This window comes from Phocoena sinus, chromosome 1 (assembly GCF_008692025.1).
Source record: "Phocoena sinus isolate mPhoSin1 chromosome 1, mPhoSin1.pri, whole genome shotgun sequence".
Taxonomy (NCBI): Eukaryota; Metazoa; Chordata; class Mammalia; order Artiodactyla; family Phocoenidae; genus Phocoena; species Phocoena sinus.
The window spans coordinates 116,696,941-116,719,509 of NC_045763.1; the positions used below are offsets into that span (position 1 = coordinate 116,696,941).

Sequence of the window (22,569 nt, forward strand, 5' to 3'; positions counted from 1 at the left end):
AATGATAGCCCTTTTAAATTTAATTTGATATCGATTTGTTTATGTACAGAAATGTGATGAATTTTTATATATAAATTTTATACCAGAAAGCTTGTTAAATTCTCTTAATAATTCTAATAATTTATCAGTAGCTTCTTTTAGATTTTCTATGTTCATAACCACATAATCTATAAAGAATTTCTTCCTTCTCAATCCTTGTATTTTTAATTCCTTTTTTCTTGCCTTACTGGGCAAGAAATTAGAATATTCTAGAATATTCAATGTTGAAGAGAAGTGGATAAAGCAGTCACCCTTATCTTGTTCTTAATCTTAAAGCGAATCCTTCAGTATCTCACCTCTAGGTATATGTTGGCTGAAGAATTGCTGTACACATGTTTTATCAGCTTAAAGAAAATCTTTTATTGTTTGTTTACTAAGGGCTCTTATAAGTAGACACTGAATTTTAAAAATGCTTTTTGGCAGCTATTGAAATAATCATGTCTCTTTTCCTTTAAACAATTCATGTGAGGAAATATATAACTGGACTGCTTTAATGTTAAACAAACCTTGCATCCTAAAATAAAACCAACTTGGTCACATACCCATCTTATACACTGTTGGATGTGGTCTGGTGACATTTTGCTTAAGAATTTTGCATCTATTTCTGTGCATGAGATTGGCCTGATAAATTTGGTGTCAAGATAATTCCAGCTGCAATAAATGAGGTAAGGAGTATTCCCTAGTCAGGAAGGAAGAAAGTTTCCTCTACTCTTCAAGGTTCTTCTGGCTGGTCTAAGAATTAAATTGGCCCGAGACATATTACTGAGAGAAAACCAAACAAAAGTTTAATAACATGTATATATGGGAGAGATTCAGGAAAACTGAGTAACTCACCAAAATGGCTAAAACCCTCATCTTAAATACCATCTGCAGCCAAAGAAAAAAGAGAATGTTGGGAGTAGTGGTTTGGGACTTCAAAGGAGAGAAAGGCAATTCACAAGGAGATGGAAAAGCAAATGCTTGCTGGGCCAGGCAGAAACAATGGGACACAGAAATTTTAACAAGCAGACTTTGCTAGGTTCCTCCCTGTCTACCATACCTGGTTCATACCATAGTTATCTATTGTGCTAGCTCCCTTCCTGGAACAAGTCCTCCATCTACATTCTTTTAGTCAGTTAGAGGAAAGGTCAAAGATTCTTCCTGAGTCTTTGGACCTTAAAAATAAGCAACCTAGGGCTTCCCTAGTGGCACAGTGGTTAAGAATCCACCTGACAACACAGGGGACACGGGTTTGATCCCTGGTCCAGGAAGATCCCACACGCTACGGAGCAGCTAAGCCCGTGCGCCACAACTAGCAAGCCTGCATTCTAGAGCCCATGAACCACAACTATTGAGCCCACGTGCCACAACTCCTGAAGCCCACACGCCTAGAGCCCGTGTTCTGTAACAAGAGAAGGCACTGCAATGAGAAACCCATGCACTGGAATGGAGAGTAGCCCCTGCTTGCAGCAACTAGAGAAAGCCCGCACGCAGCAACGAAGACCCAACGCACCCAAAAATAAATAAATTTATTTAAAAAAAATATCAGCCTAACTTAACCCTCATGCTAAAGAGACACATTTTGGTCTCTTTTGCTCCCCTATACCCTCTTTTTCTATTACCAAACATAGTTTGTGTAGGACTGAAATTAATTTATCCTTGAATGTTTTATAGCACGTATTGGTAAATTGTTCTTGGCCTGGAGGTTTATTTGTAGATTTTTCATTACTGTCTTTATTTCCAGTAGTTTTCAAGTATCTTCTTCATTCAATATTGGTAATTATTTTTCTAGAAATGCATCCATTTCATTGAAGTTTAAAAATGTATTGATATTAAGTTGTTCATAATGTTGCTCTTCATCTTTTTGTGTCTGAAACTTCTGTTATTGTGTCCCTTTATTAATTCATACTAGAGTTTATGTCCTTTTTTTTTTTTTTTCTTGGTCAGTTTCACTAGCAGTTTACCTAAAGTTTATAAACTTTTACCCTTGTGGACCTTGTCTGTTTTATCTTTCTTTTATATATCATTAACATTCTGTCATTATTTTTTTTTCCTTCTACTGTCTTTTTTTATCTTATTTTTATAACTTCTTAGGATGGATGCTCTACTCATTAATTTTCAGCCTTTAAAAAGAATTGTAACAGACAAGCATTTTAAACTACAAACTTTCCTCTAATGATGTTCCAAATGCATCGTACATGTTTTGGTACATGATTCTTTTATTATTCTCTAATTCTAAATATTTTCTAACTTCCCTTATTAGCTCCTCTTTGAACTATTGGTTAGATTATCAACTATTTGTAATTTTTCAAGCTCCTTTTTGTGACAATTTCTAGCTTAATTACACTGTGGCCTGAGACTGTGGTCTACATTTTGAGAAAATCCAGTTTTAAGAAAAATTTGAGACCAATTTCATGGGCCATACATAGGTTGTCATTTTTTACATGACCCAGGAATACTTGAAAAGAATGCTTTACCTCAAACTTTTAAATAGTGTTGCTCAAAATCTCTGTATCTTTAATTCCAGTTCTAGGACCTAGTCTGCCGTGTCCCTGGAAAGGGCAGGTAATTCATGAAGTTTTGAACTGGGTCTTTGTGGTGTTCAATCTTTGCTCTGGACAGTGTGCTCACCAGAGGGCAGGGTAGCCTCTGGTCCAAAGAGATGGTGCTGACTTTGTCTTTCAGACCTGAGATCTTCAATGAGGACAGCCAACCACACAGAGGTAAGAGAGTTTATTTCCAAGGTTTCTCCAACTTCCAAGAACATCAGCTCACACTCTTTGTGGCATTTCTTACCCTGTATATTCTAACTCTGGCTGGCAATTTCATCACTGTGACTGTAATCCGCATTGACCATTACCTCCACACCCCCATGTACTTCTTTCTAAGTGTCCTCTCCTATCAGACACTTTCTACTCTCTGGTCATCATCCCTCGCATGTTTTCCAGCCTTGTAGGTCTGAGCCAATCCACTTCCCTGGAGGGCTGTGGGACTCAGCTTTTTTTCTTCCTTGGCTTTGCCATCGCCAACTGCCTCCTATTGGCAATAAGGGGGTATGCTTGCTCTGCGGCCATCTGCCACTTTATTAACCGATCATCATGAACTGGAGGGTCTGCGCCAGGCTGGCATCCTCAGTCTGTGCCACGGGGTTCTCACTCTCACTGGTTCAGGCTGTGGCCATTTTCAGACTGCACGGATTGAGCGTTTTTTCTGCGACGTTCAACCTGTGTTGGACCTGGCCTGTGCTACCGCAATCATCAATGATATCCTGACCTTAATTATCAGGCTCTTGGTCATTACAGGCCCTGCAACCTTCCTCTTCATCTCCTACATCCTCATTATTTCCACCATTCTCAAGATCGCCTCAGCTGAGGGCCGGAAGAAGACCTTTGCCATCTGTGCCTCCTACCTCACTGTGGTCATTGTCCTCTACGGCTGTGCCTCCACTCCCTACCCCAAGCCCAAGTCAGAGAACACCAAGGATGATCTCAGTGACCTACACTGTCATCACACCTTTACTAAACCCTGTTGTGTGTAGTCTAAGAAACAAAGAAGTCCAGGATGCTCTGTGGAGAGTGGTGGGTAGGAAATCCCTTTCCTAAGATGAAATCCCTACCCAAACAGGTATGCATGCCTTCCAGGAGGAAGCCTATATAGGTAAAGTTACAGAAGCAAGATTTCAAATGATTAGTGAAGTCTCATACATCACGGCCAGGGCAAAAGTGGAGCCGGGGTCTAGCCTCTAATAATTGATTTTCACTTCCTCAACCTTTTGTTAATGTAAATAAAAGTAAAAGTCACTCAAAGACACCTATTGGCCGTATTCCAGTAGATAATTACAAGGTCAGAATGTGATCTAGTGTTTATCTCAAGCTTAAATTTAAAGTGACCAGTCCACTTTTTAATGTATAAACTACATTAAAATCGCCACTCCATTGAATCCTCTTTTAACATAAATTGGATGCTTGAACAAGTGGTCACTAGGGAGGATATTGTGTAGAAATCTAAGTGCCTTGTGCTTTAATAAGATAAGCAAAGCACAAATATAGATATCTTTTAGGAAATGGGTTTGCAGTGAGCTAAAATCCTTCTAGAGAGAATATTTTCAAACATGTGGGACTTCAAAGGAAAGGGAACCATGGGGTGGGAAGTGAGAGAGTTAATTGGAGAGAACTCCTAACTGCATATGACGGGCATGCGACACACATGACTTGGTCTGATGCTTCGCTTCTTCTGGCTAGAGATGAGCCACATAAAGAAGTCCTTGCGGGGCTGAGAGAAGGGTCTCCCTCATGGACAGGATGCACAGCAGGCTCAGAGGAAATGAAGACTAACAGCTCAGGGAGCAAACTGCTGAAAGAATGCTGTGAAATTGGCCGAAAAGAAAGAAAAGTTAGAAGCAGATCCAAATTGGAGCTTCCTGTGGTAGGAGAGCAAGAGAAGCCAGAAGTACAAGGGGAGGGTCAGGAGGAGCCAAAGAGAGTTTAGAAAAGGTCCTTCAGGTTGGGTCCTCTCCTGCCCTTTATAAGCTAAGTAAGTCACAAAGGCAAAGAAAGAGAATTAAACAGAAATATGAAAAGAGTCAGCATAACACCTTTCTGATAAATTAGGTAATTCCATTAGTCCTGAAAATCTGAAAAGAGTTGACAGTAAAGGATCTTGACATGAAAACTTCCATAAAATTAAAGCAACTGAGTTAGAAATGGAATAATAAAAGGCAATTTACTGCTTCTCACCTTAAAAATATAAAAAAGAATCAGGGTGAACTTTAGACTCAATTTGTGACATAAGATAGGTGTTGAATCAAACTATAATGATCAAAATTGATAATTACTGAGCAAATAAAAATTATTATACTGATCTATTTATTAAAAGATACATAAGAGGGCTTCCCTGGTGGTGCAGTGGTTGAGAGTCCGCCTGCCGATGCAGGGGACGCGAGTTCGTGCCCCGGTCCAGGAAGATCCCACATGCCGCGGAGCGGCTGGGTCCGTGAGCCATGGCCGCTGAGCCTGCACGTCCGGATCCTGTGCTCTGCAAAGGGAGAGGCCACAACAGTGAGAGGCCCGTATACCGTAAAAAAAAAAAAAAAAAAAAAAAAGATACATAAGATACACCTGAGTACACAGTATCCTCATTATAAAATATTTTTGAAATATAAAAATATCAAAATCTCTAAAATGATCGTGCATTTTATAGGCTATGCATGCAAGCACATAAAAATCTAACTTTAAAACGGTTCTGCAGTTCAGTCTACTTTGTAATTCTGAGCTCCCAATCTGCCTGACAGAAAAAAGTCATCTAGTCCTTTTCATGTAAACTGGGGCAATTTAGTAATTAAGTCATTTTATGAGTAAACAATGAAATTCAAGGTCCTGCTCCTGCCCTTTCTTTCCCATTATCCTCTGGGTGAATCAAGTTCTGGTGCAGGTGAGACAGGCTGGACCTGGGACCTGGGACCCTTTGTTGCAGTGCTTGCACCTGGACAAAACTCTCCTCCAGCAACAGAATACAAAGAAACTATAACTGTAAGGTGCGAAGAGAGGGTAGAAGTGAAAACCCCAGGCACTGGTTGAGAACAGATAGTGGCCACAGTGTTGTCATAATGGTGGCTACTTTCCTGGAAGAGAAGGTTCCAAGGCAGCAAGAGGGGGAGAGGCCAGGATTTTTGGAGCCCAGGGCTGGTTACAGTAAGTGAGAAATGCAAATCAGAAATGTTCAGGGTCAGGGCAGCTCCAGTGTAGGGCCAGACACAAGACAAAGTGTTTGGAGCTGGGCTCTACTCCTGTCTTTCTGGTTTGCTGGTATTCTCTGTTTAGTAATAGCTGAGCTATGAGAAAAGGTGTTTGAGAAAGAAAAAGCCAAGAAAGGGGCAGACTTTGGGCTTACTGTGGAGTGGATGAGAATCTCCTTTCTGCTTAAATGCCTTGGAACTGTGGGAAGCAGTCTGGAGTAGAAGCGGCATTAAGGAAGGGGGGACGTCCTGAGGCTCCGGATGTTCTGTTCTTGGGGTTTTCAAGACCACAAATCCATTATGGACTTTTCCAGGAGAAGCCCAGAGATATGCTAGGATTGTCAGAGGGGCTGCACTTGGGATCTGTCTTTTGCCAGATTCCCAGATGAATAGGCCTTCCTTGGCCCCACTTTTCCTCAGAATCAGGCAGACCCATGGCTCTTGCTACCCAAGGTCTCAGAGAGCAATAATTGCACTGAGGGTTCAGAAAGCCAAACGAAACCACTTTAAGCCATCACAGGGAGAGTCAAACTTTCCTGGGTGCATCCCATTTGTGACTCCACCATTTTTGGAATTCTTCTTAGTGACTATCAGGCGTGATGGGTTTGAACAGTGAGCTGGACTTTTCTATCTCTGTGCTGGCTTGCCTCCTGGCCAGTCTGGCCCTGGCATTTCAGGTTCTGCTGACAGCTGCTGCACGGAAAGCTTTGGAGGTCACTGGTCAGTGAGAAACAGCCCAGCCCCACAGGCATGGCTACCCAATCAGTAGTGTCTCCCTTCCTTGCCTTTGTCTTCTCTGAAATACGTACAAAAATTTTAGTGTTTTTATTTAAAAATATGCACCCTTTTGTGAAACCCCAATAAAACCCAGAAGGAAATGCTTTGCAAATGGGACAGGTCATTCATGACAGATTCACCCAACCAAGAAGTCCCATTCTTGTAAAATCAGTACCTACTCCCTTTCCCATCTCTACTCAGCTCGACTTCCAATTCCCAGTCAAAACTGTAAAAATCAAGAAGTCCACATGTCCCTCCCCCAAGTAAAGTGAATTTTCCATTTCCCCCAATGATACATTTTTTAATAGACTTCAGTTTTTTAGAGCTGTTTTGGGTTCACAGCAAAAGTGAGCAGAAGGTACAGAGATTTCCAACTACCTCCACACATGCAGAGCCCCCCCCCCCATTAACAACATCCCCCACCAGAGTGGTGCATCTCTTACAACTGATGAATCTACCCCAGTGGGATTTTTTATTCCTTCATTCAGGTCCTCCTCACATCCTTCACACACATGAGGGGAGAGGTGAGGGACAAGTGGGGGCATCCTAGATTTGGCCCAACCTTGTTGTTCACTGGCCCATTGTACCCCAAGATGCAGATCTAGGCACTTCCATCTCTCAAAAGCTTTAATACTGTGATATAATGCCACTATCTTCACTGTCTCCAGTGTTGGACTGGAAATCAGAACCTCAATGCTATTTGGTTTTATCCATAGATTGCCTTTGAACAATGCCATTCAGCAATGGTCTACTAAGGACACACGATGTGGCTAGCACTATGTGAGGTGTGGGGGAAGTAAAATGAACAACCACGGCCTCTGCTTAGCACTTGACACAGTATCTGTGAGAGCCCTTCCATGAATGTTTGTTGAATGAATAATAATAGTATGTACAGCATCCTTGCTGTATACCAAGCACTGTTGTAAGTGCTTTGTGTGTATTATTCATTTAATTATCATACCAACCCTATGAGATATGTGTAGTTATTGTTACATTATGATTTTATAAAAGAGGAAAAAGAGTCACAGAGCAGTTAGCAATTTCTCTTTAATCACCCAGCCTGACTCCCGAGGCCTGAATGAATGAAACTAGATAAGCTTATGTTTAGGGAGGAGGAGAATCCTAAAATTTGTTTCCAGGTCCCATGGTAAAAATTAGAATATGCTGTCTATAATTGAAGGATATGAGTTGATTTTAATTGAACTGAAATGAAGTATAGGAATTTTCAAAAGGTGAGAGAGGTTGACAAAACCAAAGAAGGGAGTGCAAGGCATATGGAGGTATTTGATCTGGAATTTGAAAAGTGGATAGAAACATCTTTCATCATGTAGCTTTCATTTAATTTTTTGTTAACTAGTTTGTTTATTGGAAGAGTATCACATGTATGTCTATAAAACTTCCACAGTGTAAAAGGGTACAGAATGGAGACAAATCTCCCTTCTATACCTCTCCCTACTGTTACCAGTTTCTTGCATGTCCTTTTAAATGTATACATCAGGTAGGTTGGATTTTTATATAATTTGAAAAGAGTACTCTAGATGAAGGCACAGATGCAGAGGTAAAGTGCTGTGAGTTTTCAGGGGGAACTGTAAGTGGCCTACTGCACCTGAAGCAGAGGTTTCATAGCTAAGGCACTTCTAGCTCCTCACCTGGCAAAGAGGGATAAGGGTCCCCTTCATCTCCCTACATAAACAACTCTTATGGATGTTATAAAGATAAAGGAGAGTACATTCAGATTTTGGAGAGAGAAGAAATTAGACTCTGTTTTGTCATTTGTTCATTCATTCATTCATCTCATTCAGTTTTTTCATTCTCTCGGGCAAAAAGGATTTATTGAGTTCCTACCATGTCCCAGGTGGGTATTAAGATTATAGCAGTGAACAAAACAGACACAGTCCCTACTCTTGGAAACTTATAACTGAATAAGGATGACAAGCATTGAACGAGAGTTAAAAATGTGTTGAGTGATATGAAAGGAGAGACGCAAAGTGAACTGGAAGCATATGGCAGAGAAACGGAATCTAAGCCGAGGGTCAAGGACAGAGGCCTGAAGGACAGAAGGAGTTAACCTGGCAAATAAAGAGCAGTGACAGGCTTTCAGGCTGGGGAACAGTGAGTGCAAATATTCTAAGGTAGAAAGACCCAGCAGCGTCAAGGAATGGGACTAGGAGGACAGCTGGTAGGACTTCTGTTTAAAAATGAGACTTATTAAAGACACATTATCTTTTCTTTGTAAGCCTAGATTTCCCATAAGAACTGTGAAGGCTCTGAGTCCTACCTGAAAGAAATGTTGTAGCAAGATGCCCAGTAACAGGGCTGGGCCAAAAAAATGTTATCATTAGGTAGAATCCCATTGTGTGAAAAGTTTGGCTAAATGCTACTGATTTCAGGAAAATATCCACGGGCCCGTGTGAATCACTCTACTTTCTAAGTAGAATTGCCCTGGAAGGAAAGTGAGTTGGTGTTAACAGCTACAAATGTTTCCTCCAGACTCTCTTAGTAACCAGGGGCTGACTGAATCACAGACCTGCTGGAAAACACTCATCAAGCAGTAGGATGTTTCAGGAGCTGGGACTCTACTTGAAGTGTTTTATGAACCACTTTAAAGTCCCCACTTACTTTTCCACCCTTGCTTAGGTGACAATGAGTTCACGTACCCCCTGCAGACCTGACCACGCACACGCTTAGTTGTTACATCATCATTCTTTATGTGGGTTGTAACGTGTGAGGGTCTCTTCCTGATGAAGTTTTGATTCCACTCCCCATGACTGAGTCTGCCTAAACCACTCAGCCTTTTCTTCTCATCTGCCCTCTCTTTCTTTCCCTCTTCTTTTCTTTTTTCAAAAATTTTTTTCTTTGATTTTTTTTTGACTACTTTCTGCCCCATCCTCTATTTCCTCTTCCCCCGACTCCCTTCCAATTCCAAGTTCTGAAAACAGCCATGGTGTAAAGAGTTTGTTGGGTTACAGGGACAGAAGGGGCACACAGGAGACATGGCAGGGTGGAGACTTATGGTCTATGAATGGGTATAATTTCCATTTCTTTTTTCTCTATATTAAAATGGATCCAAAAAAATCAACAGTATGATGGCAATTCTCAACCTTGATTTGAAGCCCAGACTCCTTTGAGAGATGACATTTATGGCTATGCTCCCAGAAAAATGTACATATGCTTATTTCTACCGCTTTTGTACACAATTTCAGGGGGCCTATGTACCACATGATGTTTCTCCTTGCATGGATGGTTCTAGTTTTCTGTCATCCCTTTATTGGTAGAAGTTTAAGTTCAGGATCCAAGAGGTTACTCTCTTGGGTACTGTACCTACCACATTATCTGGACAGTCAGGCATCCATAAGTGTGGCTGGAAGGAATTCCAACATGCCCTGCAGTTTATCTTTATAAAAACAGCAACGCCAGCACCATGAACAGCAGGCCTTATGGAATCAATTGAGCAACAAGGGAGAGCACTCTGTTTCAAGAGTTGATGTATTGGCAATATGTAAAAGAGCAAATGCCTAATTGCCTTTCTCACTATTCCTTAATAATTATAAGTGTCAGGAATTCTCTGGCAGTCCAGTGGTTAGAACTCAGGGCTTTCGTTACCGGGGCCCAGAGTTCAATACCTGTTTGGGGAACTAAGATCCTGCAAGCTACATGGCATGGAAAAAGAAAAAAAATACTATGTGTCCACCACTCAAATCCTGATTTTTCTTTTTTCCCAACCTCTGAATCTCTAGTCTGATATCAGCTGGGCCCTTTACAGGATCTCAGAGCATGTTGGTATCAAGAACATCTGAATCAGTTTGCCCAAATTTCCAACATCCATCTTAACCACGAGTTATTGTGTCTTTTCTAGATGGCTGCACTACTTAGGCAGACAGTTTTATCGTACTCTTCTGACTTTCTTATCAACTAGAACAATTTGTGCTCTCTCTGACTCATGGGCTCCTTCTTTTACAAACATTAGCTTATGGTTAAGTTCAATTATTAAGTTCAGTCACATATTGGGCAGAGCTAAATAAGAGAGGTTTTAGTCAGGTAACATGGCTTTCAGCATTCATAAATTGAACAGATATTTATTTAAAGCCTACTATGTGCCAACCACAATTGTGAGTCCTAGGGACAAAAGAGTGAACAAGATCAAATTCTTCCTCTTGAGAAGTTGGCATTCTAGTGTTAAAAAATAAAATGAATAATATATACAGTATAACATCAGACAGTGATAAGCACAACAAGAAGGGATAGGATAGGATAGGTAGGGTAGTCAGAGAAGGTCTCTCAGAGAAGATGATTTTTTGAGCAGAAATCTAAAATAAAATGAGGGAATGAGCTCTTCAGATATGTACGGGAAGAGATTGCCAGAAAGAGAGAGAGAGAACAGCAAATGCAAAAGCTCTGAGATGAGAATGTTCTGGATGAGTTACAGACCAGCCGGAGCCAGTGTGGCCATAGTGCACTGAGGACAGGAGAAGGAGTTGGAGAGGTACCAGGGATTGGGTTATTCAGTCTTTGAAGCAATAACAGGGACTATGGATTTTATTCTATGGGTGCTTAGAAAGCCCTGGAAGATTAAAAGCAGGAGAGAGACAAAATCTGATATAGTTCTAAAAGGTTACACTGTCCATTGCATGGATGCAGGGAGATTAGTTGGAAGACAATGGCAGGGCCAGGCTGGTGATGATGGTGGTTGAAAGTCCTGAGATGCCAGATATATTTTTAGGGCAGAGTCAACAGGATTGCTGATAGATTGAATGTGGAGTATCAGAGAAAGAAAGGAGTCAAAGATGATTCCAGTGTTTTGACCTAGGAATTGTAATGTTTGCAGAAGGGGCTATAGAATCAAGAGTTCATTTGCTAAGTTTGAGATGCCCTTTAGACCTCCAAATACCAACACCAACCAGTGTAGGCAATTTGGAGTACTGTAAAGGGTTTGGGTAAGAGATATATCTCTGTAAGCATTCCAGAAACATGTAAAACTATGCAACTAGATAAGTGTGGCTGAGAAAGAGAAGAGGTCTGAGTACTGAGTCCTGGGATGCTCCAGTCTTTAAGAGCAGAAAGTTTCAGGCAAGGAGACTGAGAAAGGGCAGCCAGTGAAATAGGAAGAAAACCAGGAGAGTGTGTTGTTCCCCAGGCTAAATGAAGGCAGTGTTTCGAAGGGGGAATACGAACAATGCCAAGTGAAAGCAAGATGAGAAAGCAAGGATGAAGATGGAGAAGTGACTTAGTATCATGGAATATACGGTGACCTTGACAAGAGTAGTTCCAATGAGTAGTAAGAAGAAGGCCTGTCTGGAGTGGGTACAAGGAAAAATAAGTCAGGAAATGGGGACAGAAGGTATAAACACACATTAAGGGACTTTGGGATAAAAGAAAACAGAGAAATGGGGAGGTGTCTGGGGATGGACCTGGCACTAGGGGAGGGGTTTTTAAGATGAGGGAAATTACATGTTGGTATGTTGTGTGTTAGTAAAAATAACCCACAACATACCATAACAATAACAAAGTTGATGACACAAGGGGTGGGGGAAGTTGCATAAGCAAAGCCTTGAAGTGAGTGAGTGCTCCATGAAGGAAGAGGTTAGCCTTATCTGGGAGCAGAGACCATCCATCCAAGTAGGTAGGTTGACTTGGTGGTAGAAACAAATGGAAGTCCTCTTTCGTTTCTTCTCCTTTTTCAGTGAAATGAGAAGCAGGGTCATCAACTGAGGTTGTGGGTTTTTTTTTTTTTTTTGGTTGTTGTTGCCTCAGCTTTTTTGAAAAAGAGAAGTAAAATAATTTCTCACCCTTGACATTGTTAAATATCTTAGCTTTTTGGGGAGTTAGGATTCCCCAGTTTGAATATGAGGCTCATCTCCTCCTGGACTCCACATCCCTCAGACTTTTCTCTTTCCTCCTCATCTGAAATGATGCTTCTTAACCTTGGTCTCTTGGGCTCACAAGCTCAGAATTAGTTTCAGTTATCTCATTCTTCATGCTATATATCCAATGGTGATGGGAAGTCTGGCTGAGGAGTTAATCCAGTTACTAGTTATATGACTTTAGGCAAGTCATTTAACTTCTCTATGCCTTAGGTGCCTTAACTGTAAATCTGAGTTGATAGAATTCCCTCCTAGATCAAAGAAACCCAGAGTGCTAATTAGTCTATACAGCTCTATCATAAGTGATTTTAAGATTTCCACTGCAATTTTTGAATACTGAGAATATAGTGGGAAATACTGAGAATATAGTGGGATCCTCACGACAGTCCTTATAAACTACTAAGGACCTGGCAACCCCAGGGATTGGCCAAGAGGAAGAGGGAGACCATCCAGTCTATTATTCCTGATCCACAGACAGGATGTGAGTCTCAAAGGTTCCCATAATAAGGGACTTCGTTCTCCTTCCTCCTGCAGGTGAGGGCTCAACGAATTGCCCAGTGATGATCCTTGGGCGGCTGGGAAGCAGTGTGCTGCTGCCCCCGACATCTGACGGGATAAGTAAGAGCATGAATAAGAGTATTCACATCCTTGTCACAATGGCAGAATCACCCGGAGACACCACCAAGAAGAAAATAGTGTCTCTGGATCTGCGGAAAGGTGACTCTCCACGCCATCTGGAGAATGGCTATGAGTTTCATCCAGAAAACCTGAGCCTGAGGATCCTGAAAAGCAGGAAGGAGGACGAGGGCTGGTACTTTATGAGCCTGGAGGAAAACATTTCAGTCCAGCACTTTTGCCTGCAGCTGAAGCTCTATGGTAATGACAGCGGCTTCCCCAGTCCCCACTGGAGGGACGAGATAGTTCCTTGCCTAGGAATTTAGGCCTCTCTCAGAAGCAAAGGGTATTCAGAGTTGGAAGCAACTTGAAAGACATCTCAGTCCAGGGGCAAACCGTCCTTCAGGAAGAAGTTTTAGAAGTTCACAAATCTTTTTTTCATCCAAATTGCACGTTAGTGATAGCTGATTAGCACAAGTTACCTTTAACCCCATTTTCTTGGGGCTCCAGGCCCTCTTGCCTACAGCCCCTCTGCCTGTTGACAAGAGGGCCTGGAGCCCCAAGAGTCTCAATTTACAAATAAGATTTTATTTGAAAAAAGGTGTTTTTTTAATTAAAAAAATTTTGAATACCACTGATCAAGCTCAATCTCACTTTCATAGATGAGGACACTGAAATCTAGAGATAAGTGGTTTGCACGTTCCCACTCACATCTGCGTAGGTGGGTTCGCTGCAGTAGGAGTCCTGGGAGAAGGAGGGCTGAAATTCAGCCCACACATCACTCACCAAGCCCCGCATCCTGACAGAGGATTGCATCTACCTGGTGGAAGAGGCATATTTTTCTCATTTAAACAAATGCTCTGATTATAAAATTGCTTAGTTGCAGAACTTAAACTAGAACGTAGGTCCACCTAAATCTAAGGCCAGTGCATTTTTGAGCCGCTTTAACTGCCAGCCCCTCTTGAACACACCCAGAGTTTGTCTCTTAAGTCCCAAGGCTCCCTTGAATTCCCAGGGATCCTGGCAGCCATGTGGGCTACCCTGCTTCTTCAACAGTGAGTTTCTTATCTCTGAGGATGGGACAGGAGCCCCAAACAGCCAACATTTCTTTAAAATCCTCAGGTACCGACAAGAGAGACAGAAATACCCTCCCTGCCCTTCCCCTGGCCCTAGCATTCCCTTCCCTCAAAACGGTGTATGCAGAATTCCCACAGCCCTCCACCAGGTATCAGGGTGTCCTGATCATTCCAATAGTGTTCCCGGGGCAAGGCTGCCATGAGCACAAAGATTACACATGCATTTTCTAGAACAGTTCACTGCCTTTGTCACATCTTGTCTTTTATGATCAAATTCTTACCTTAGAAAATATGGTTCCTGCAACCATGGTGTTCTTCTCAAGTCAAAGAAAGAGTCTGGATCTTGGAGTCAGAAAGACGTAGTTTCAGATCTCAGTTTGGCTCTTAGAAGCTGAGTGGCATTATGTAAGACACTCTACCTCTCTGGGTCTCAGTTTCCTCATTTATAAAATGGGAATAATTATAACTAGGTTCATAATTGTTGAGAAAGTTGTTGAAAAGATTAAAAAATATTACAAATGTGAAATTCTAGCATTATGCCTGTCCTATAGTATGTGCTGAAGAAATAAGACTTTCCCTTTTACTCTGTCTATTTCACAGCATTAGAGTGAGATAAGTTGGTGAGGCCTGTGGCTATCCCAATTTCAGACACCCTAAAGCACTTGCTATAACACACACACACACACACACACACACAGAGTATAGATGAAATCTCACCAGTAAAAAGTCATTCTTTTCGATCTGGAAGGTAATAATTTAGCCAAGAACAGTTAAAACCCATGGGGGAGTTAGCTGACAGCAAACTCCACAGGTAGAATACAGGAGAGCAACCTAGATGAGGAACAACAGAAAGGCAAGGGGAGCCCTAACAGTACTGGTTGGGGGGAACTAAAAGACAATTTTTTCTTCTCTATTTTATCTCAAGGTGATCCTGGAAAGAAGTATGGGGGAGGGGCATATGAGAGAGGGATGGTGCGAAGCAGTAGGTCCCCACAGAAATAAATCACACTACAGATCCACGGGGTTGGGGCGGGGGGAAAGATGCTATTAGGTTGCATTTTCTTCTAACAAGAAGGTTAAGGCAGCATTCCAGAGGATTCATTTCAGTGATGGCTGCCTTCCTCCTCCTCCTGACAGAGCAGGTCTCCACTCCGGAAATTAAGGTGTTGAATTCCAGCCAGGAGAACGGGAACTGTAGCCTGATGCTGGCCTGCATGGTGGAGAAGGGGGACCATGTAGCTTACAACTGGAGTGAGGAGGCGGGCGCCCCCCTGCTGAGCCCCACCAAGAACTCCCACCTCCTGTATCTCACCCTTGGCCCTCAGGATGCCAACAACATCTACGTCTGCACCGTGAGCAACCCCATCAGCAATGGCTCTCAGACCTTCATCCCGTGGTCCAGATGCAGCCTCGGTTCCTCAGGTGAGTGCCCTTGTGGCGGCTAGTGTGCCACATTAACGATATGGGCTCAGTCCCCACCTGGACCAATTGCTCTTCTTCCATAGCCATGGTCTTCACCTTGGGAACAACACTTTATATTTTCTCTATAGTTTGTAAAAGCCTCCCATGTGCATTCAGTGCGTGGTTACTGTTCATAATGACCAGGGTGGCATTATGCTCAGTTCAGAGTTGAGGAAACCAATGAGAAACGATGGAGCCAGACCCAGAGCCCAGGTCTCAAGTTATGATCCTTCCTCTCCCCTCCTGCCGTGGCACCAACCTGAAAGGCTGGCCGGGTGAGGGAGTGCAGGTGGCAGGTTCTGACTCCCAAGTCCATACTCTACCAATGGTGGGGTGGTTCTACACCATCAATAAGAATTTATCAATCTATTTATCTATTTATCAATTTATCAATCACCTATGCTGTAGAAAATTGGGAATAGATATAACATGCTGCTCTCCGTCAACATGTTATAAGGATAAGACATGAAACATGTGCTCAATAATGAAAAGCAGGGTGTAATAAAGGGCCACATTTCATGAAATGTACTGTGAATCCCATAGCAGGTCAGAGGGCCAGGGGAGTCAGTTCTCTGACTAAGACCTAGACTGTGAAGTCTGGGAAAATGATAAGTCATAGAGCACTTTATTATTGGCAAAGCGCTTTCAACTGTATGATCTCTTTTGATCCTCACAATGGTCTTATCAGATAAATGTCATCATCTTCATTTCACAAATTAGGAAGTTTAAGCTCATAGCATGTAAGTACCCTCCTCAAGTTTCTTCAGCTTATAGATGGTAGAGTTAGCACCTAAACCTAGATCTTCTGACTGATCTTTCTCTGGAAAGATAAAGCATCGTTATTCTGTTATCAAAAGGAACAAAGGGCTGATTAAGTAAGCTCAACTAACCACTTGAGATTGGAAACAGGATAGACCACTGAGCCTTTTCATTAATCGATCTTGTGTCCATGCCTCAGGTAGGCTCAGGGACAAAAGAACCAGGGTGCTGGCCCTGCAAGGTATTACCTGTGCTCTGACATTCTTCCCTCTGCAACCACTGGGGGGAAACAAGAGTCATTCCAAGGGGACTCCTGCCCACAGTAGACTTGGTGTATATGTGGAGGGCTTTTCCAGATGACCAAGGATCCAGGGACAGGGGAATGCAGCCAGGTCATGCCCTTCAGCATAGCATGTCCAGTCAGCAACTCCCCTGAGGTATTCCAGAGGGACTGCTGGGAAAATCTACCTGCTCTCTTCATCTGAGAGCTCATTGGTGAGCCTAACCAACTGCCTGTTTCCTCCCCCAGCCATTCATGGCAGAGTTGGCCACCTGTCCACCCACTCAGTGTGTCTGTCTGCTTGCCCACCTTGCACACAAGCCACATTCACAGGCTCCTCCCCCAGTTCAGACCTCTCTCTCTGCCCACAGCTATTCAGAATGTGCCGGTGGGATCAAGAAAGCAGTCTTGCATGAGTGCGGAGTTTAAAGAATGTGGCCCCAGTTGTCCTAGATCCAATATTACCCTTTTTACTCACAAGGATAAGCCATTTAACCTGTCTAAGACTTAGATTCTTCATCTAAAATACTAATGGCTGAAAGGTCTTAATTGTTTACTATGTGTCAGTATGTGGCATCTCATTTAATCCTCCCAGCAACCAAATAGTATTAGTATCCCCACCTTACAGATGAGGAAACAAAGATATGGAAAGGTCACACACAGAGCAAGGGGCAGAGCTGAGTTGTCTGATTCTGAAATCCTCATAGGTACTAGTGGAACAGATAATACACTTTTTAAATGCCTTATAAATCATAATAAAAATGTGTGTATTTCCCTCAAGGCTGAGGACGTAGTAGCCCTTACCCCTGCACAGCCTTCTCTGGTCATAGCAACCCTCTTAGAGTAAAGACAGGGCACCAAATGTTTTACCCTGACCCACCTCAGAAAAGAGGAATAATTCTCTTCATGCTCCTCAATATAGTTTAATGAGAATTTAATCAATGTTTTCCAAAGTCTTGGCCATAAAGCTTCGCCTAGGGGCACTTAGCTCAGGACATTCGTAAGAAACATATAGGGACTCCCTGGTGGCGCAGTGGTTAAGAATCTGCCTGCTAAAGCAGGTGATACGGGTTCAAGCTCTGGTCTGGGAAGATCCCACATGCTGCGGAGCAAATAAGCCCATGCACTACAACTACTGAGCCTGTGCTCTAGAGCCCGTGAGCCACAACTACTGAGCCCATGTGCCACAACTACTGAAGCCCACGCACCTAGAGCCCGTGCTCTGCAACAAGAGAAGCCACCAAAATGAGAAGCCAGCGCACCGCAATGAAGAGTTGCCCCTTGCTGCAACTAGAGAAAGTCCGTGCACAGCAATGAAGACCCAACGCAGCCAAAAGTAAATAATATAAATAAAAATAAATTCATAAAAAAAAAAGATACAAAACAACCAAAATCCCAACTTCCACTTCTGAGGTGTCAAGCAAAAGCAGGGTACTGCACATGATCCCTGCACAAAGCACCACCAAGGAGGTGTGCAGACCACCTAAGCCACTCCTCTGGCTTGACCCAAGGGTCCACCCCTACCCTCACCCCATTTAAGGGACCAGCTCACCCCCACTCAGGAGCGAGCAAGGGAACCTGCTACTTGCTTTCACTCCCTTGTGCCACAACACAAGTCCCAATAAAGCCTTGCGTGAATTTCTAGTTTGACCTCTTATCAATTTCTATTGATTAAGGAGTCCAAGAACCCTGGGTTGGTAACAAAGCCTTCTAGTTTTCTTAGCATGGAGGAAGAGGAACTTGATCCATGGTCACTTCCACCTGTCCATGTTGGATTTCTATGTAAATACATGACTTCCGTGGTCATCCTTGTTATCTATTGTGATGACTCTGGTCTTATCATGCTCTTTAATCAATGTGGTTCCTGCACTTCATCTTCCTTGTGACTACTCTAGGTCTACTGGCCCTCTCTCAACCACTGCTTGAGGGCAATTGGACATTCAGTTGCACCCTTGACCCTATAATGGAGTAAATAAGACACAGTGGGGTGTCACCAAGACATCCACTTGGATGTATCACTCAACTGTTTCTGCTCCACCAGGCTTCACGTGTTTTCTGAGGCTGGGAAGTGAGGGACATATCCCTTCTGCTTTATCAGTTACCACCCATCCTTCCTTACAGCAGGGTAAACCTGGTATCTGCTGGTAGATCTAAGAGTGGGCCTTCCCCAATATCCAACTAACTCCAGTGTTATCTTCTCCACAAAGCTGGATACCTTTATTTTATTTTGGCAGAAAAACCTAAATTATTCCTAACTCTGTAGTAGTTTACATTATACATTTCACATACAAAGTACTTTTAGTGCTTAGACTTTTAATATTCAAAATGATTCTTTGTAAACTAAATGTAGCTTTCCTCTCTAGAAAAGTTTGCTAAAGTTAAAAACTATTTCATCTTTTAAGACAAATGTTTTAGTTATGAGTTAAAAAAAGTCTTTTTGAAATTCAACGGACCTTTTTTTTCTGGATTCTTTTGGGCTTACCCTTCCCTGGGGCAAATGAAAGTCCTCTGAAACAATGTGAAATATGGAAATAATGTAGAATTTTTATTCTGTTGCATTTATTTAATGTGTCAACAACATTAATTATCACAGATTTTTAAAAATGTTTTATTATCTAATACAGATAGTTACCTGCCATTATTCTTCTTCAGAATATTTTTAGGTGTTTTGCCTGTTTAAATTTTTCATATAAATTTTAGAAGCAGCTTATTTAACTTACACCCCTCCCCAACACACACACATACTCAGCACAGTTACATACATACAAGTGAACCAAACTCTGGTATTATTTTATTGAAATCCTACTGCATTTATTAACTAATTTATGAAAAACTAACATTTTAATGATCTTGAGCCTCCATATTAAAAACATAGTATTATTTTCCATTGGTTTAAGTCTCCTTCTGTTTTTACTTTTTACATTTCAAAGTGATCAACCATGATAACCCTAGTTATGATGTCACCATACAAAGATGTACATAGTTATGTTCATAACCATGACTCATTTATTTTGCAAATGGAAGTTTGTACCTCAACATCCCTCACCTATTTCTTTCCTCCTCCCATCCCTTTCCCCTCTGGCAACCACCTGTTTGTTCTCTAGGACTCTGTTTCTGTTTTGTTATGTCTGTTCACTTGTTTTGCTTTCTAGATTCCACATATAAGTGAAATCATACAGTATGTGTTTAACTTCTTTCACTTAGCATAATACCCTCTAGGTCCATCAATGTTGTCACAAATGGCAAGATTTCATTCTTTTTTATGGCTGAATAATATTCCATTGTAAATATTTACCACATATTCTTTAACCATTCATCTATTGATGGACACTTAGGTTGCTTCATATCCTGGTTATTGTAAATAATGCTGTAATGAACACTGGGGGGCATGTAACTTTTCTAACTAGTGTTTCTGTTTTCTTCTGATAAATACTCAGGAGTGGAATTTCTGGGTCAAATGGTAATTCTATTTTTAATTTTTTCAGGAATCTCCATACTGTTTTCCATAGTGGCTCTACCAATTTACATTTCCATTAATAGTGTATGAGGGTTCCCTTTCCTCCACACACCACCACTTGTTATTTGTTATCTTCCTGATAATAGCCATTCTGACAGGTGTGAGGTAATGTTTCATTGTGGTTTTGATTTGCATTTCCCTGAGGATTAGTGATGCTAAGCATCTTTTCATGTGCCTGTTGGCCATTTGTATGTCTTCTTTGGAAAAAATGTCTATTCAGGCCTTCTGTCCATTTTCAATTGAGTTGTTTTTTTGATGTTGAATTGTATGAGCTTTTTAAAAAATCCTTTATTGGATCTATCATTTGTGAATATTTTCTCTTATTCACTAGGTGGCTTTTTCATTTTTCTGATAGTTTCCTTCACTATGAAAAAGCTTTTAAGCTTGATGTGGTCCCATTTACTTATTTTTGCTTTCATTGCCCTTGCCTGAGGAGACATATCCAAAAAAAATATCACTAAGATAAATGTCAAAGAGTTTACTACCTATGTTTTCCTCTAAAAGATTTATGGTTTCAGGTCTTACATTTAAGTCTTTAATCCATTTTGAATTTATTTTTGTGCATGGTATGAGAGAGTAGTCTAGTTTGATTCATTTGCATGTAGCTGTCCTGTTTTCACAAAACCATTTATTGAACAGGTTGCCCTCTCCCCATTATATATTGCTTTGTTTGTCATAGATTAATTGCCCATATAAGAGTGGGTTGATTTCTGGGCTTTCTATTCTGTTCCACTGATCTATGTGCCTGTCTTGGTGTCAGCACCATACTGTTTTGATTATTGTAGTTTTGTAATATAATTCAAAATCAGGGAGTATGATACCTCAGCTTTACTCTTCTTTCTCAAGATTGTCTTGGCTATTTGGGGTCTTTTTTGTTTCCATATTTTACACATTTTTCTATAATTTTTTTCTAGAAGTTTTACAGTTTTATTTTTTACATTTAAGTCAATGATCCATTGTGAGGTTTTTGGTAATAAGCTGTGAGATTTAGATCAAGATTAAATTTTTGCCTACAGATATCCAATTACTTCAGTTCATTTTTTTTTAAGGGCTACCATCTTCCATTTTGCTCATTTGTCAAAAGTCAGTTGAGCGTATTTCTGTGCATCAAATTCTGAGTTTTCCACCCTGTTCTAGTGATCTATGTGTCTACTGCTCCACCAATACCACAGTATCTTGTTTAATGTAGCTGTATAGTAAATCTTAATTTTGGGTAGAGTGATTCCTCTCACACTATTCTTCTTTATCAGGATTATTTTAGTTTAGGTCTTTAGTCTAAGGCCTGTGCATCTCCATATCAATTTTAGAATAAGCTTGTCTATGTCTACAAAAATGCTTGCCAGGATTTTTATAGGAATTGCATTAAATCTATAGATCAATTTAAGGAAAATTGACAACTTTATAGTGCTGAGTCTTCCAGTTCACGACCAAAGTATGTCTCTCATTTTAAGTTTTCTTTGATTTCTTTCACTGTCATTTAGTAATTTTTCAGCATACAAATCTTATACATGTTTTGTTAAGCATATACTTAAATGTTTCATTTTCTTTGGAGAAACTGTAAATCAGTGGTCCCCAAACTTTTTGGCACCAGGAACTGGTTTCGTGGAAGACAATCTTTCCACAGACCGGTGTTGGGGGGGGGGGGATGGTTTGGGGATGATTCAAGCACATTACATTTATTGTGTATTTTATTTCTATTATTATTACATTGTAATATATAATGAAATAATTATACAACTCACCATAATGCAGAATCAGTGGGAGCCCTGAGCTTGTTTTCACTTGCCACTCACTGATCAGTCTTTGATATGAGCCTGCAAGCAGTTGATTTATTATGGTCTCCACGCAGTCAAACCTCTCTGCTGATGATAATCTGTATTTTCAGCTGCTCCCCAGCACTAGCATCACTGCCTCAGCTCCACCTCAGATCATCCGGCATTAGATTCTCATAAGGAGAACTCAACTTAGATCCCTTGCATGCATGGTTCATAGTAGGGTTCGTGCTCGTATGAGATTCTAATGTCACCGCTGATCTGACAGGAGGTGCAGCTCAGGCAGTAATGCGAGCCATGGGGAGTGGCTGTAAATACAGATGAAGCTTTGCTCCCTCTCCCACTGCTCACCTCCTGCTGAGCAGCCTGGTTCCTAAAAGGCCATGGAGCAGTAGTGGTCCATGGCCCAGGGGTTGGGGACCCCTGCTGTAAATGATATTGTGCTTTTAATCTTGGTTCCCTCATTTTCACTGTTAGTATATAGAAATGTGATTAATTTTCATATGTTGATACTGTATGCTGTAACCTTACCTAACTCACTACTTCTAGGAAGTGTTTTTGTTTTATTTTGCTTTTGCAAATGCCTTGGGTCTTTCTACATAGATAATTATGTCACCCACATAAATAGGGGCAGGTTTACGTCTTCCTTTCTGATCTATATGCCTTTTATTTCCTCTTTGTGTCTTATTGCAGTAGGCC

General features: G+C 41.4%; 2 protein-coding genes across 2 annotated transcripts in view; both read left to right on the plus strand.

Moving 5' to 3' along the window:
* Positions 1-2,717: 2,717 nt before the first annotated feature.
* LOC116757096 (olfactory receptor 10J1-like) overlaps positions 2,718-22,569 on the plus strand; it is a 39,664-nt gene continuing 19,812 nt past the window's right edge. The window contains 5 exon segments of the mRNA XM_032638447.1: positions 2,718-2,751; positions 2,754-2,915; positions 2,918-3,106; positions 3,109-3,191; positions 20,617-20,629. Of these exon segments, the coding sequence (XP_032494338.1) occupies positions 2,718-2,751; positions 2,754-2,915; positions 2,918-3,106; positions 3,109-3,191; positions 20,617-20,629 (481 nt within the window).
* LOC116759356 (signaling lymphocytic activation molecule-like) lies at positions 6,352-16,044 on the plus strand. Its single transcript, XM_032643033.1, has 3 exons — positions 6,352-6,472; positions 12,925-13,266; positions 15,219-16,044. Exons 1-3 carry the CDS (start codon positions 6,352-6,354, stop codon positions 15,524-15,526), a joined length of 771 nt encoding a protein of 256 aa, XP_032498924.1. The 3' UTR covers positions 15,527-16,044.

Coding starts and splice junctions, on each gene's coding strand:
- LOC116759356 (XM_032643033.1), top strand. CDS start 6,352: ATGGGTTTGAACAGTGAGCTGGACTTTTCTATCTCTGTGCTGGCTTGC. Junction 6,473..12,924: donor GAAAGCTTTGGAGGTCACTG/GTCAGTGAGAAA, acceptor TTCCTCCTGCAG/GTGAGGGCTCAACGAATTGC. Junction 13,267..15,218: donor CCTGCAGCTGAAGCTCTATG/GTAATGACAGCG, acceptor TCCTCCTGACAG/AGCAGGTCTCCACTCCGGAA.